General features: G+C 42.6%; 1 protein-coding gene across 4 annotated transcripts in view; it reads left to right on the forward strand.

Annotated features, from left to right (window-relative positions):
- LOC140471339 (cytoplasmic dynein 1 intermediate chain 2-like) overlaps window positions 1–16,941 on the forward strand; it is a 61,334-nt gene that overhangs the window by 18,065 nt on the left and 26,328 nt on the right. Inside the window, exons 4-7 of one of the 4 annotated variants that reach the window (XM_072567356.1) lie at window positions 4,760–4,901; window positions 8,915–8,974; window positions 13,229–13,344; window positions 14,926–15,021. In XM_072567356.1, coding sequence (XP_072423457.1) covers window positions 4,760–4,901; window positions 8,915–8,974; window positions 13,229–13,344; window positions 14,926–15,021 — 414 coding nt within the window. The remainder of the gene's footprint in view (window positions 1–4,759; window positions 4,902–8,914; window positions 8,975–13,228; window positions 13,345–14,925; window positions 15,022–16,941) is intronic. The other 3 variants (XM_072567357.1, XM_072567358.1, XM_072567359.1) reach the window with 3 other exon arrangements.

A 16,941-nucleotide genomic window follows, 5' to 3' on the forward strand; every position in this document is an offset into this window, starting at 1 on the left:
CAGGTTACACACCGCTGTGTTAGGAAAGGGACCAGTGCACCTTTTCAGAGAGCTGAAAGGTTTGAGAGATCCTGCACTCCTGCTGATAGCTAGGCTGAGTGACCATTTGCAGATTTTCCATATATGCAGCCTTCATCAACAGCCTGAGACTTTTATCAAACAATCGGTCTGCTCAAGGTGAAATGCAAGAGCTCCGTAGTGTGACCCATTGAGTTTCTCCAATCACTGGTGTCAGCTATGCTTTTCGCAGTGCTGTATGGTAGTGGGTTGTGAGACCTTGTGGAGAATGTGGACCATCAACCACCTGCACCCTGCACCAGAACTCCGACATGTGGTAGCCTAAACAATAGCTGCTTCCAGCAGGAAGAGGTGCCTGCGTTGCTGCTGCACACTACTAGCAGGTCACTTTGGCACACCATTTCCACACCCACCCAACCATATTCATTGATGCAGCTGAGGGAAAAACAGTGTCCTGCACATTCCTGTGACTTGCTTCCCTTCTCTCTCTCTGCGTGTCTGTCTGGCTCTCGCTCTCTCTGTGTCTCTCTCTCTCTCTCTCTCTGTCTCTCTCTCTCTGTCTCTCTCTCTGTCTCTCTCTCTGTCTCTCTCTCTGTCTCTCTCTTTCTTTCTCTCTCTCTGTGTCTCTCTCTGTGTCTCTCTCTGTGTCTCTCTCTCTCTCTCTCTCTCTCTCTCTCTCTCTCTCTCTCTCTCTCTCTCTCTCTCTCTCTCTCTCTCTCTCTCTCTCTCTCTCTCTCTCTCTCTCTCTCTCTCTCTCTCTCTGTGTCTGTCTGCATTTCTCAATTTCTGTTAACGATCTTCTACAGCGTGACTTTCTGGAGTGGTTTGCCATAGCACGAGGAGGCAGTGGGGCACAACTGTCACGTTATAGTAGAACAACCTGTACATGGAAAAACACATTCCAGGAGGGTATCAAAAGCAAGAAGCAAAAAAACCGAATGAGAAACAGCTAGAGGATGAGTTAAATTTGGGGGTCATTCCTATGGATGAAAGTGCTCTTTCCAACGATTTAAATTATCAAAAAGAAGTTTAAGCATTGCTAAAAGGGGACTCGATGTTGAAGGTTTTCATTTTGTACTTCTCAGAACGCGAGAACGAGAAATAGATTTGAAAATAAGAAACAAAAGTAAAAACAGATTGCTGTCGAAACCCAGCAGCTCTGGCAGCATCTGTGGAGACAGGAACGGAGTTAATGTTCTGAGTGTAATATGGCACTTCTTTTGAACTCAGAGGCTGGAGAATGGTGATTTGTATGCTGTTGACAGAGGGTTGAATGAGAAGTGAGTGGAACATAGCGAGAGTGCCCAGAGCAAAAGACAATGGGAGTGCCAATGTGGTAAAGAAGTGAGAGATACAAAATAGGTGTAAATGAATGAGAGGAGGCGAAAATAGACAGCAATGGGACCAGTGACCAATTCTGACCAATCAGAATCGATGTGCCTGGTCTGATAATTAAGATTGAGAGTTAACTGTTCTTGCTTCTCTATGCCAGTTATAGCCAAACTAGTCAGCACCCTTTTCCCATTCTGTGTAAATGGTGTCTTGTCTTTTTTTTCTCAAGTCCTATTTCTGATGAGCAAAAAGCTTCAACCTCTAATCTTCTAGGAACATTTGAGTTCTGTACTACCAAAACACAGTTGACAGTGCAGCTACTTTTGTTTGGTGCTTTTTTTTTAGTTATTTTCTCTTGGATGTATTTTTTTCTTTATTGTTTACTGCCTCTACCAGAAAACACTCCAGTTACATTCTCTCAAGCCTTTTCTTTGTCAATCGTGAACCCATTACTCATGCTATGTAAGTTATCTGATGTGGCTCACTTTCCTGTCATCTTTCCTATCACTGGCGAATTACCTGGTTGCTGCTTGGCAGTTCTCATTCTCCAAGGGCCATTATGAAGGTGAGTTTGTGGTTAGGATATGTATTTGTAAAGAAGTTTTTTAAACAAAAAGCACAATAATGGTTTTCAGGGAGGGAGTATACAAATTGAGAATGACGGTATACCCTGGACCCTACCAACATTAGAGAGGCAGGGGGAGAGATTTTGTGGTCACTAGTCCCAAATGTCTGAGTTTCTACAGGCCCTGCTGAATTTCATGGCAGAGCTGCTTTTAAATGTTTGTACAGTAAGTTTGCAGATGACACCAAAATTGGAGGTGTAGTGCACAGCAAAGAGGGTTACCTCAGATTACAACAGGATCTTGATCAGATGGGCCGAGGAGTGGCAGATAGAGTTTAATTCAGATAAATGCGAGCTGTTGCATTTTGGGAAAGCAAATCTTAGCAGGACTTAATGGTAAGGTCCTAGGGAGTGCTGTTGAACAAAGAGACCTTGGAGTGCAGGTTCATAGCTCCTTGAAAGTGGAGTCACAGGTAGATAGGATAGTGAAGAAGGTGTTTGGTATGCTTTCTTTTATTGGTCAGAGTATTGAGTACAGGAGTTGGGAGGTCATGTTGCGGCTGTACAGGACATTGGTTAGGCCACTGTTGGAATACTGCGTGCAATTCTGGTCTCCTTCCTATTGTGAAACCTGAAAGGGTTCAGAAAAGAATTACAAGGATGTTGCCAGGGTTGGAGGATCTGAGCTACAGGGAGAGGCTGAACAGGCTGGGGCTGTTTTCCTTGGAGCGTCGGAGGCTGAGGGGTGACCTTATAGAGGTTTACAAAATCGTGAGGGGAATGGATAGGATAAATAGGCAAAGTCTTTTCCCTGGGGCTGGGGAGTCCAGAACTAGAGGGCATAGTTTTAGGGTGAGAGGGCAAAGATATAAAAGGGACCTAAGGGGCAACTTTTTCACAGAGGGTGGTATATGTATGGAATGAGCTGCCAGAGGAAGTGGTGGAGGCTGGTACAATTGCAACATTTAAGAGGCATTTGGGTGGGTATATGAATAGGAAGGGTTTGGAGGGATATGGGCCAGGTGCTGGCAGGTGGGACTAGATTGGGTTGGGATATCTGGTCGGCATGGATGGGTTGGACCGAAGGGTCTGTTTCCATGCTGTACATCTCTATGACTCTAAAACTGCAGATGCTGGAATCCAAGGTAGACAGACAGGAGTCTGGAAGAACCCAGCAAGCCAGGCAGCATCAGGAGGTGAAGAAGTTAATGTTTTGGGTGCAACCCTTCTTCGGGACTGGCCTACAGCCACTGATCAGCCCTAGTCTCCACTGCCCTCTAGGTTGCAAATTTCAAACTTTGTTAACCCTCGAAGAGAAGTAGTTCAGTCTTAAATGGGTGACTCCTTATTCTGAAACTGTTCCCCCCCCCCCCCCCCCCCCAAGCAAGATTCTGGAATATCATCTAACCCTGTTGAACCATGTATGTTTCAACAAGGTCACCTAAATTCATTTAAGCTGAATATAGAGCCGACTAGCTCCACCTTTCCTTGTAGGAGCAGGAGTAGGCCATGAAGCTTCTCGAGCCTGCTTCACCATTCAGTGAGATCATGGCTAATTATGAGGTAACCCTTTCACCCCAGGAGTTAGCCTCGTCACCCTTCCCCAAACTGCAACCAATGGAAATATGCCTCTCAAATAGGAAGAGCAAAACTGTCTGTGATACTCAATGGTATCTTATCATTCTGTTTTACCTCCTCTCTGACACACCCAGATGTCTGCTGCATCAGTGGTTTTAAAAGACAAAGGCAATTTTAAACTGATGCATTCACATGAATGCGCACACAAATGGAGCATTGAATGCAGTCCTTAGACAATGCAATAAAACTTGTAGATATGTTGTTTGAAAGTTCAAATGGAAGCAATAATTTCAACCAATATGCTGATTTTTTAGATTCCGTAACTGAAGATGATCAGATTATCAGTATGTATGCTAAAGACTGTCTCCTCGTACTATTTTATGGTGTTTACCATACAGTTATTGCTATTGGGAATAGGAGAATGTGAGCACAGAAGAGTCGGTCGAAAAGTGTGGTGCTGGAAAAGCACAGCAGGTCAGGCAACATCCGAGGAGCAGGAGATTTGACGTTTCAGGAATAAGCAGTTCACCTTGATGCATCCTGATGAAGGGCTTATGTCCGAAATGTTGACTCTCCTGCTCCTTAGATGCTGCCTGACCTGTACTTTTCCAGCGCCACCCTTTTCAATTCTCACTTAGGGCTGTCTTGGATGAGCTTACTTTTCCAATACAACAGGACACTGGTGGCATAGTGGTAGTGTCTGTACCACTGGACCAGAAGACCTAGATTTGAGTTCCTCCTGCTACAGAGGGGCAGCAAATCTAGAGGTGTGTCATAACACATCTGTGCAGGCTAGTTAAAAATATCTACTATTACAACACAGTGTGAATGTTGCTGAAAAGAACATTGTTTTGTCGAAACACTCATCAGGACAATTTATCAGAATGTCAGATCGAAGCGAAAACCATCATTTATCCTGCGTGAGAGCAGAGTGCTGATTGGTTGGCAAGTGGTCAAGGTTCTACCAATCAGCAGTCTCCCCTCCTCCAAAATAAATATTGATTTGTTTGAATTTATATTCTTGCAAGTTGTCCTGAGTGCAGGGTAAATAGCTTTGACAAAATGTTTCATTTCAGCAATCGTCAAGTTCTGTACTGCCAAACGACTATTTACAATACAGCTTCTTCGTTGAACAGTCTTTTAACAAATGTCACTTTTTTCCTTCTCTGTGTGTTTCCTTGTTTTCATTTTTCTGTTTAATTTCTCCATAACATTTTTATCTAACAACAATTCCCATTTAATTTAATTAATGAACATCATTAATAGTGCAGCCGCTGCGGACAGTAACTGGAGACACCTGTTTGTTCAATTATTTAGTCCATTCTCCTATTTCTCCATCGAATAAATCGCTGGGAACGCCAAGTGAATCAGAGAGCCAGGAATCTGTGGAGGGTACGGCTGGAGCCCGGTAAGGCAATTCTGAACTTAATCACTTGTGATTTTTTTTTTGTTATTAGCTGTGGTTTTCTTTCCTTATCAGGTGTTGCTTCCAGGCATCTGTTATACCAATGAACTGTTAAAACATTGTCGCACGCTCAACCTGTTGGTAGCCTGCTTTGAATTGAGATGCCTATAAACCAAGTATAGTATTAACCAGCATGCATTTGCACCCTAGGTTGTGAAGCAAGAGCTAAAATTATTCAGTTCTCACATATTTTTGATGGGTTCATTGCATTCGATGTAGCTTTTAATCAGTTGGTTGATGGACAAGTTAACTGAAAACTTATTTTGGATCAGCCTAGCGTCAGTCCCCTGCTGTCAGAAACATCAGGAGAAATTCTTTCTGAATCAGCAGGAAAATAAGGCTGGTGAGTCGAGATCTAAAGGAAGATAGAACAGGGGAACGTTTGAAATGGCGAAAAGCTACAGTTAGTGAAAGTCAATAGAAATGGACAAATTATTAAAATATCACAAACAGGTTCAGAAATAAAATGAATGGAATACTATCCTTGATGTCTAGAGGACAGGAATACAAGGAGCTAGAAGTTACACTTCAGCTGCACAAAACCCTCCTTGGGACATAGTAGGGAAAAGTGAGTGGTTCTGGGCACCGCTCTTTAGAAAGGGTTATATTGGCTTTGAGGGAAGAGTCATGTAGGTTTACCAGAATGATATCTGGAGCAGGCCAGTCAGCCCTCTTTTTTTTTTGCTCCATAAGATCATTACTGATCTGGTTGTTTCAAAGAACATTATCCCATCTTGAAACCCTCCCCCTGCCATATTGTTCGGCAGCAGAATCAATCTATCTCTATCTTAAAAGTATTCAATGATCCCATTTTCTGAGGCACAGAGTTCCAAAGCACTCGGAAAGAAAGAAAATCCTCTCATCTCTCTGACCCAAGAGGGTGACCCCTAATTTTTAAACAGTTTCCCATAGTTCTGGACTGAACCACAAGTGGAAACATCCTTTCCATGTCTACCTTGTTGAGACCATTCAGTGTCCTACACACTTCAATCAAGTCACCCCTCCCTCTTCTAAACTTCAGTGAAAACAAGCCGAGGCTTGTCCATTCTAGCCCTATAAGGCAACCCATGCATTCCAGGTATCAATCTACTGAACCTGTTTGAATTGCCTCCCATGCAGTTACATTGTTCCTTAAACAGAGACCAAAACTGCACACAGTATTTGGGATGCAGTCTCACCAATGTCCTGTATAACTAAGGCATAACATCTTCTGTGTTCAGTTACTCTTGTAATAAAGGGTTGAATTCCATTAGCCTTCTCAATTATGTGCTGTACCTGCAAACTGACTTTGTGTAACTCCGGCACTAGAACAAGTGAATCACTTTGCATGTCAGAATTTGCAGTCATTCTCTGTTTAAGTAATACTCAGCTCTTGCATTCTTTCTGTCAAAGTGGACAACCTCCCATTTTCCCACGTTATATTCCATCGTTTAGGATTTTTGCCCTCTCACGTATACCTGTCTGCATCTCCTTATATCTTCTTCACAACATACACTCCTACCTGTCTTGTGTTGTCTACGCATTTAGCTCCATGCCTTCACTCCGCTCAGCTTATCAATTGTTAAAAGTTGAGGCCCCAGCACAGACCCCTGCAGAATTCCAATCTTCACATTCCTGCCAATTGCACAGAGACCCATATATGCATCAGCCTCCCCCTTTAGCCTGGCCCATTGAATGCCTCATCTGATTCTTCTGAAGTAGAACGAATGAACAACCTTATCCTCCTTTAGTTGCCTCCAGGCCAAGCCTTTCCCTCTGCCTTTTCTATTGTGTACGTGTGCCCTGTGGCACACCATTTGAGGATCCCACTTCAACTTCATAAGTACGAAGGTGGTCAGTCTCCGATGTAGCGATGAGTGTGCTTTTTTGTTTCTGTTGCCTCTTCTCCTTCCACCTCTATTTGGGCAGATTCCACTTCTCGTTTCTGCAATGAGAAAGGGACCGGGAGAAAGGAAGGTGTGTGGTTAAGTAGAAAGAGACTGAGGGGATAAGGTAGAAGTGGAATGAGAGAAAGTGGATTAAGTGTGCAGACAGCCTTCTCATTCAGCCCCACCAGTAGCCATAGTGGTCAAAGCACAGTCTCCTCTAAAATGTACAGGTGTTCTTGCCTTCCAGCTCTTTGCTCCTCCTGTCATCTGTCTCCATTTCCTGCATTATGTTGGAATGATGTGACAATGTTGGTTGTATAATTGCCAATGTATGTGATCTGCAAGTGTAAGGCTTTCAGCAATGCTGAATTGTGAAAGGCTGAGGTGGGGCATATGAATTCTGATTGGAGATTATTGGTAGCTATGGATGAGGTGTGGTGAATTGAGCAGTGGCTGAGGTTAATGAGCACTTGGTAGGAAATTCCTTTTGGGATACATTGACTCACCTCAACTTTCAGGAAACTGTTCTTTCTGCACTGTATAATGTCCTTGGAGCAATATTTGTGGTATTGACCTTCACTTTCCACTGCTTCCTGGGCTTCTGTCTGGAGGACCGCCTGTGCCTTACATATACAGGATCTCTTTAAATTTCCTAATGGAGAGTTGAAGGCTAAGTAATGATGTGTAAGCTTTTGTGAGCAGCACAAGAGTGGAAATGAGAGAGCTGGTCCACTCGAGTGAATGATGATGCTGGTGATTGAAAGAATTCAAGGTGGTATAAGCAGATGGTTTGTCTCCAATTTGTTTGAGCAAGTAACAAGGAGCATGGGTAATGGGGAATTGGTGGCTGAACTGTACGTAGATTTCTTGTACTATTTCATGGGAGCCATCGTTTTAGGCACCTTTGTGCCATTTAAAGAAGGATCAGATTGTTTTTTGCAAAACATATAACTGCGGTGTTATGACAGCAGTGATCCTGACTAGCTGTACACTTCCCTTCCCTTCCCCACTACCAGGCCTGACCTCTACTAGAAGGCCTCCAATCTCTCTCCACCTCCATCACCCTCCTGCTCTTTGCTGGCCTATGACTTTCTCACCCAGTCCCCAAAGCCTCCAAACACCCCTGAGCTGCACCCGCACATCCATCTGGGGATCAACCGCCTCCAGTGAACCTCCTCAGCATGTGGCAAATCCCAAATTGTGGGTCCCTCATGACTCCCTGACTGTGCTATTACCTGTGTGTCAGGTAAGTTCCAAGTTGCTTCTCATAGATTGATTTCATCATCTTGCTAATTTTCGAACAAAATTCCCAGTGGTCAGTAATTTGGACCAATGCAATTACAACTAACTGCAATTTCCCTTCAATGATATTTAACCTTTTTTATCTTTTTTTTTAATCGGTTTTTATCCTTATTCTCCACTCTGCAAAATGAAGTGTACTTTTTCAGAATTTGGATTGGTTGAGTATTTCAGACCTTTGCAGTGTGAGTAATCTCTGATATGTCTGATTGTAAAACTGCCAATGATTATGAAATGGCTGTCAGTTTTGTTCAGGTTTTGTTGCAAAGTCAATATTGAGCTTTAGCAGTGCTAGAAAATCCAATGCCCTAACATCTTTTGAACAGGTCCAATATGGCAGCCTTTATGGTGCTGGACTGGCAACCTGTGGGTTGAGTTCAGATCCTACCATGGCAATTTGAAGGCTGGTACCAGGAAAAAAGAAGGTAATGGACCACCAGCCTTGGTCTGAGCTGCACATAACTGCAGTGGCAAATAACAAGTTCATGTTCTTGAGTTAATTCATGGAGTCAGTGTTGCAGACATCCTAGGAGTCATTAACAATTAAAAAAAAATATATCAGCCTCCAGTATAATCAAACTATGAATCAATAAATAAGTCCGTGACATTAATTATTGGTATTGGATCTGGTCAGATAAAATATTTTTACTGGTATATTTACAAATTCAGAAATTCAAGCAGTGCCAGTAGTTTTTTTTTCAGTTTTGCTAATTGCACAGCTTTGTTGAATGTGTATGAAACTAACCTTTCATGTTTCTACCTTACGGTTGACTCTGCTAACCTCTTCAGGATGCTGCAGTGGGATACAGATCTCTCTGTCCTTCAACTTCAGACTGATTCTGAAATGCGGTACCTATCTTCTTCTCTTTTTTCTGCTGCCAACTATGTTACTCGATTACCTTTCAGAACAAATAAGAGTTGTGTTAACTTTGCTAAACTGTGACACTTGCAATCCATGTGTCCTTTGGGACTCGATGTATTAGTTCACTAAGTGAGAATACTTTTTCAGTAAAAACGGTTCAGTTTCAGTGGCTGAGCAATTAGACAGTTTTTTTTAAATTGAGAAATATGTGAAGATTGGAAAAGGAGCATGACTAAATTAAGAAAAAGGTGTCACTGTAGTAGTTGAGCAAACACTATTAGATGAGGAATATATAATGATTTGAGATTGTTTGGTAAGGCATTCATGGTGCTTCATGTTGGGTTTCTAGTTGTGGTCACCAAGCCAGTTAAGTCAATGACAACATGGAAAGTGGTTGAAGTGAAAGTAGAGTATAGTGATTTCTGATTTTAATTCATTGAGTTTTGCAGTGGGGCAGAATAAATGATTATCTGTCTTTCACAGCTGCTGAATGGTGATGTCTAGCAGTTTGTAATGCTAAACAAAGATGAAAAAATAGGGTATTGAATATTATAGTAAACTACAAGTTAAACTTGTGAAATATCGTCTCATGGAAATCACTGCTACGATGAACAATGATGACTGGCCTTGAAATCCTGAGTCTAATATGGTGGGTGCTGTGCTGCCCACCTGATTGGTGTAGGCATCAGGGATATTTGCTGAAAATTAGTGTTGGTCCTTTTTCATATTTGGATTCAAATTGTAGCAGCAGGTGCCCTTTGAGAAGCACTTCACCAAACCAGGAGCCACTTAATTTTTACTTACTTCGGGAGACTATTGCCACCCACACCTCTAGGCCTTGCTGTTAAAAATACGTCTTTGAACAAGGAGATCACCGAAATGTCCATGGCCCATCACACATTGATATTTTCGTGATGTTTGTTTGTTAGCTTACACATTTATTGATTCACCAAAATGCACAATAGAGAACTCAAACTGTGAAGTACAACAGTGCTGTTCAGAATTGTTTGTTTTTATTAAGGTGTTTCAGTGATGTACACTGAGTAAACTATGAATTTTGGTATCAGTGGTTAGCCATTATCATCTGTGTTCAGTGGCTGATATTACAGCAAACCCAAGCTTTTTCTTTAGATTAAGCATGAGAACATTTAGCCCTGGAATAAAATACATTCTCAATGTACAAAGTTAAAAATCACAACACCAGGTTATAGTCCAACAGGTTTAATTGGAAGCACACTAGCTTTCGGAGCATCACTCCTTCATCAGGTGGTTGTGGAGGGCTCAATCCTAACACACGGAATTTATAGCAAAAATTTACAGTGTGATGTAACTGAAATTATACATTGAAAAATTGATTGTCTGTTAAGTCTTTCATCTGTTTGAATACCATGATAGTTCCACTTCAAACCTTTTTTAAAAAGTTGCATTCTCAGGTTAGCTGTTAACAATGGTGTTAGCCCCCTGTGTTCTCTGTCTATGCCATGATGTTTAGATTGATTCTAATCTACAAAGTGAGATAACTGAGTTCTACATGAATGCATGCAGTTTTTGAACAAAGTACAAATTCACCCCACGAAGTGTGTGTGCGTGTGCGTGTGTGTGTGTCTCTGTCTGGGTTGGGGGTTGTGAGTGTGAGAAAGTGTATATTTGTGTGTGTAGTGAGTGTAGAGTGTCTTAAATCTGTGAGAGTGTGTGTGTGGGTGTCTGTGTGCTTGTGTATGTGTGTGTATAGGAGTGTGTGTAGGAGTATCTGTCTGTGTGTATAGTGCAATGGTGATCACCTGTAATGTGACATGAACCCAAGGTCCCGGTTGAGGTCCTCCCTATGGGTACTGAACTTAGCTATCAGCCTCTGCTCGGCCACTTTTCTCTGCTGCCTGTCCCGAAGTCCACTTGGAGGATGGTCACCCGAAGGTCCGAGGTCGAATGGCCTGGACCACTGAAGTGTTCCCCAACTGGGAGGGAACCCTCCTGTCTGTTGATTGTTGTGTGGTGCCCATTCATCTGTTGTCGTAGCCTTTGCTCGGTTTCCCCAATGTACATGCCTCAGGGCATCCTTGCCTGCAACGTATAAGATAGACAACATTGGCTGAGTCACATGAGTACCTGCCATATACAAAGTGGGAGGTGTCCCCACGTGTAATGGGGGTATCCATGTCCACACTCTGACACGTCTTGCAACGCCTACCGTGACAGGGTTGTATGGAGTTGTCCTGAAAGCCAGGCAGCTTGCTACAAACTATGATCTGTTTGAGGTTTGGCGGTTGTTTAAAGGCAAGTAGTGGAAGTATGGGGAAGATCTTGGTGAGGTGCTCATCCTTATTGATAATGTGTTGCAGGTCACACATACACGTGGACACACACATACACAGACGCGCACACAGACACACACACACGCCCACACGCACCCCCTCACAGACCTTCGACACTCTGCACTCACTACACACACACACATACACTCACTCTCTCTCACACAACCCCCAACCCAGACAGACACACACACACACAGACAGACAAAGACCCACATGCACACATATATTTTGTGGGGTGAATTTGTACTTTCAAGGTTACATTGTACTTTGCTCAAAAACTGCATGAATTCATGTAAAACTCCATTATCTCACTTTTTAGATTAGAATCAATCTAAACATCATGGCATAGACAGAGAACACAGGGGGCTAACACCTTCAACATATTGTCTAGCTATCACCATTGTTAACAGCTAACCTGAGAATGCAACTTTTTAAAAAAGGTTTGAAGTGGAACTATCATGGTATTCAAACAGATGAAAGACTTAACAGACAATCAATTTTTCAATGTGTAATTTCAGTTACATCACTCTGTAAAGTTTTGCTATAAATTCTGTTAGGATTGAGCCTTCCACTATCACCTGATGAAGGAGCGACGCTCCGAAAGCTAGTGTACTTCCAATTAAACCTGTTGGACTATAACCTGGTGTTGTGTGATTTTTAACTTTGGGCACTCCAGTCCAACACCGGCATCTCTAAATCCTTCTCACTGTAGGAATTCTGGAAAGACTGTGATTGTAGTACATGAGTGTCTGTTTGGTATTTTAATGTTTTCACATGCACCATTCTTCCTAATTGACAGTTGATTTATTTCGTGAGTTACTCATCTTTAAAAGTTAGTATATGTAAAGAGAAAGCATAATGGGAAGGATGAGTGTTCGGTCTGTATGTTGAGCTTTGCCTCATGGAAACAATTGTTGCTGTGGTCAAACTCTCAGCATGGTGTGGTGGTTCTTTGTTCGTTGTTTAATTAGTCTTGAATTTCAACCAGAGTACTCTCCTAAATGGATGACCAGCAGCCTAAGCACTGAAGAAATGCGCTGCCTTGAAATGTGATGGAGATGGGTTGAATTGAGGCATTCAAGAAGGAATGAGATGACTATTTAAATCGAAACAATGTGCAGGGTTACAGGGGACAGGCAGTAGAACGGCTGTATGGAATGACACTCATTCAAGGCACAATGGGTTGAATGGCTTCCGTCTGCACTGTAATAATTCAGAGATAAAATTGCTCCCAGGAAGCCATCTGTTACTTGCAATATGTATACTGTTAGTGCATGGCCAGTGAAAATATGACTTTTCTCAAGTCCGTCAAAAATCACATGTCTAATGGCAGGTTTAGAAGGGCTGAAGACCGATTTTAAGTATTTATTTCTGCTTGTTTACTTGCGTGATCTCTGCATGAAAATATTTTGTATATAATCATGGTGGTAAGCTTATTGTCTGCTTGTATGGTATATACAGGTCAGAGTTTATGCTCTGGTACATCGTTAATAGTTGTCGGGCTGCATATTAACCATGCAGACTGCTGTAGGCAAACAATTGTTAGTTCATAGCATTGTGGAAGCTCCATTATTTGCCCAAACAGCAAGGATTCCTTGTCAGTGATGGGAATTACCGTTAAATCCAAATTCTGATCTTGTATGTACTGCTGAGTAATATCCAAGGCATATAAATGATGCATTGCAAAGGTGGACACAAAGCATTTATGTAGTTGCGTTAAGCAATAAAAGGTGAAATGCAAACAACAAAAGTTTTGTAAAGAGATAGCATTTCATGCACTTGTCTGAACTGTGTAAATTTAGCAGTTGCGAATGTAGATCTTGGAGCTTCCACTGCAATGACTGTACAGGCATAAATGTCTTCAAGGTTTGACTGTTGCTTTGCTACTCACTACACCACAGTGATTTTTCTTTATCGACTCCAATGTAGACATCACCTGCAAAAACTAGGCATAGCCCGAATGACCCATGTGGATATTGCACCTTGTGAGCGTCTCGCGCACTGTAAGGAAACCCAAACACCTGTGGTTGCTAAACCAGATGAAGGTAGGTTAAGACCAAGTATGTTCCAATAATTTTCTCACGCCATTATTCCTCTGGCTTTCTTTTCACCCCTGAATTCTGAACAAGGCTTCCTTGACCTGCATTTTGCTGTGCTGCTCTGCATTTTAACTATCAGGAAGCACACTGATCAGAATTCTGCACAATTTATTTTGCCTCGACCCTGAGTCAGGAGATCACAGGGCACTGTGACCTGCTACCTAGCTGAAAACTGGCAAATCTCATGGGTGTGATTGACAAATTCACGTACCATATTGCCTCAGATTTTGAAAACATGTTTGTTATTAAATAATTTGATATATAGAAATTTCTTCAAAAGCAATTATCAGAGACCCACTGTGGTGAAGCAACAGCTAAGGAGTAGAACTGTCTAGGTCACAGGTTACTACTTCAGCGATGGTAGTACTCCTCCTATTGGCTGACAGACTGTTATAGGTGCCCAGGCTATCAAGAGACATTTGAACATGACCTGTGAAAGTTGGTTGAATGAAGTTGGCATCCTGGCTTCAGTAACCCATGATTTCAACGTTTAAGTTTTTTTACTGCAAATTGCTATGTTAATCTGCAAACGTGAGGGAACTTCGTTAGCAGTCTCAATTATGCCACTACTTTTAGTACCAGGTGAAAAAACTGTGCTCTTGTGAATTCCTTAGTGACCAACTTAGTGGTAGCATAGTAGATCATAGATCACCCAGCTGCCCTGTTAACCAGCAATGGTGTGTGGCATTAGGGTCTAATGGGAAGGGAAAACATAAACACATTACATGAAAGGGACAGAGTTTTCCCAATGACTGTATATTCCTCTCAGTTTAATGTGAGTTAGCATTTCGATGGCACTTGAATGGGAATATGAGTTCAAATTCCACCATGGCAGCTGATTGGAATTTAAATTCTACGAACAAACAGTGTGGAAATGGGCCCTTCGGCCCAACAAGTCCTCGCTGACCCTCTGAAGAGTAACCCATTGTAACCCAGACCCATTTCCCTCTGACTAACGCACCTAACCTATGGGTAATTTAGCATGGCCAATTCACCTAACCTGTACATCTTTGGACTGTGGGAGGAAACCGGAGCACCTGGAGAAAACCCACACAGTCACAGGGAGAACGTGTAAACTCCACACAGTCACCTGAGGCTGGAATTGAACCTGGGGCCCTGGTACTGTGAGGCAGCAGTGCTAACCACTGAGCCACCGTGTTTTCATGGTTACCATCACTATCATTGTCAACACCCATCTGGTCCACAAGCATCCTTTTAAAGAAAGAAGACTGCTGTTCTTTCTGGTATTGCCTACGCGTAACTCCAGACCCACAGCAATACAGCTGACTCTTAATCGTCCTCTGAAATGTTTTAGAGTCACTTGGTTTGAGGGCATTTAGGGATGGGTAACAAATGATACTTGTGTCCCATAATAGAATAAAGAAAAGTGATTTGAGTATTAATGAAATAATATATTGAATGGAGTGGGGGTCAAGCTACAAACTGTAATATGTCTGTGTGCTTTAGGGTCATTTTCAATGCGTTCTATTTGTATTGATTTGCTTTTTGATTGAAATATTTTCTCAGAGAAGGAAGCCGTACCAGTCCCAACAAAGGCGTCAACTGTCTTGGAGCCTGAGGCACCTGAAGAACCCCAAGAGGACACTGAAGAAGAACGCCAAGGTAACTGCACTCGAGCGTTGAGAATAGACTAGTATTTTCTTGGATTGTACTTAGCTGAACAATGCTATTCAAGGAATACCCTTGTTGGATTTTCAGCCAGACTCTGAAAGGATGCTATTGTTTGCTGAATTGTTGGGGTTGCTCAGTTTGGTGAGTGGTGAACATGAGAAAGTCTCCACTATATGGAATGTCCACTCTCTGAGAGTGTGAAACACAGGTCAGGAGATTTTTAATATGAGGCAGACCTTGTAATGAAAGTACTTTTACATCTCCTTCCTGCCCCCTCCTTCAATGTTCACTTATTTGGTCGAATACTATGCAACAGCCTCTCTGTCATCTTGCACATATAAGATATTAGTGCCAACAAAAGCCTAGATTGTTACTTTTCGTAGTTTGTACAAACCCAAGTATAAAACTGTTACCAGTGCAAAGTTTTTAAAATGTTTCATTCCAGCTAAATGTTTTCATTTGAGGGATTTATTTTTGAAATGGCCCCTGGTTTGTGCAGATTAGATTAGATTAGATTACTTACAGTGTGGAAACAGGCCCTTCGGCCCAACAAGTCCACACCGCCCCGCCGAAGCGTAACCCACCCATACCCCTACATCTACATCTACCCCTTACCTAACACTACGGGCAATTTAGCATGGCCAATTCACCTGACCTGCACATCTTTGGACTGTGGGAGGAAACCGGAGCACCCGGAGGAAACCCACGCAAACACGGGGAGAATGTGCAAACTCCACACAGTCAGTCGCCTGAGGCGGGAATTGAACCCGGGTCTCCGGCGCTGTGAGGCAGCAGTGCTAACCACTGTGCCACCGTGCCGCCCACAAAGTATCAAAATCCTGCACCAAATTCTTGGATGGCAGCAGTTATATTTCTTTCCAAATCTACAGGTAAACTTGCTGTGAGTTTGGTTGTCCCACTGCCACGCAGGCAATGCTAGCAGTTGCCAAATGATTTATTTTGTGAAGTTCTGTGTTGCTCTGGTTTCTTTTGCGGTGAGGGTGGACATATCTGTGACAGAGGATGAGCACTGAGCTGTTCTTCAGCTTCAGCAAATGCTACTGTGTCCTGACCAATAGGAAACACACGCAAACGTAGAATTAGCAAGATTTCCTTCCTGCAACTAGTCATATAGCATGGTAACAGACCTTTTAGCCCAACTTGTCCATGCTGTCCAGGTTTCCAATACTGAACTTAGTCCCATATGGCTTGTACCCCTCAAACCTTTCCTCTCCATGTACCTATCCAAATGTCATTAAATGCTGTAATTATATTTGCTTCCACCACTTCCTCTGGTAACTTGCTCCATACACACACTACCCTCTGTGTGAAAAAGCTGCCCTTAAAATCCCTTTTAAATCTTTCCCCTCTGACCTTAAACCTGTTCCTTTTGGAATCCCCTCGCCCAATAAAAGACTTTGGCTGTTCACCTTATCCATGCCCCTCATGATCTTATAAACCTCTATAAGGTCACCCCTTAGCATCCTATGCTCCAGAGGAAAGTCATCCCAGCCTGTCTAGCCTCTCCTTTTAACTCAAACCTTTCTGTGTCTGTAGCATTGTTGTCAATCTTTTTTTACACCCTTTCCAGTTTAATACTATTCTTTATATTGCAGGGTGACCAGAATTGTACATAGTACTCCAAAAGTGACCTCACCAATTTTTTTTTTGTATAGTAGTAACACGGCATCCCAACTCCTGTGCTCAGTGCTGTAACCAATGGAGGCAAGTCTGCCAAGCACCTTCTTCCCCACCCTGTCTACCTGTGACATCACTTTCAAGGAACTATGCACCTGCACCCCTAGGTCTCTGTTCAACAACATTCCCCAGGGCCCTACCATTAACTGTGTGTCCTGCGCTGGTTTGTCTTACCAAAATGTAGCTCATCGCATTTCCCTAAATTAAATTAAA

The sequence above is a fragment of the Chiloscyllium punctatum genome, chromosome X (assembly GCF_047496795.1).
Source record: "Chiloscyllium punctatum isolate Juve2018m chromosome X, sChiPun1.3, whole genome shotgun sequence".
NCBI classification, from domain to species: domain Eukaryota; kingdom Metazoa; phylum Chordata; class Chondrichthyes; order Orectolobiformes; family Hemiscylliidae; genus Chiloscyllium; species Chiloscyllium punctatum.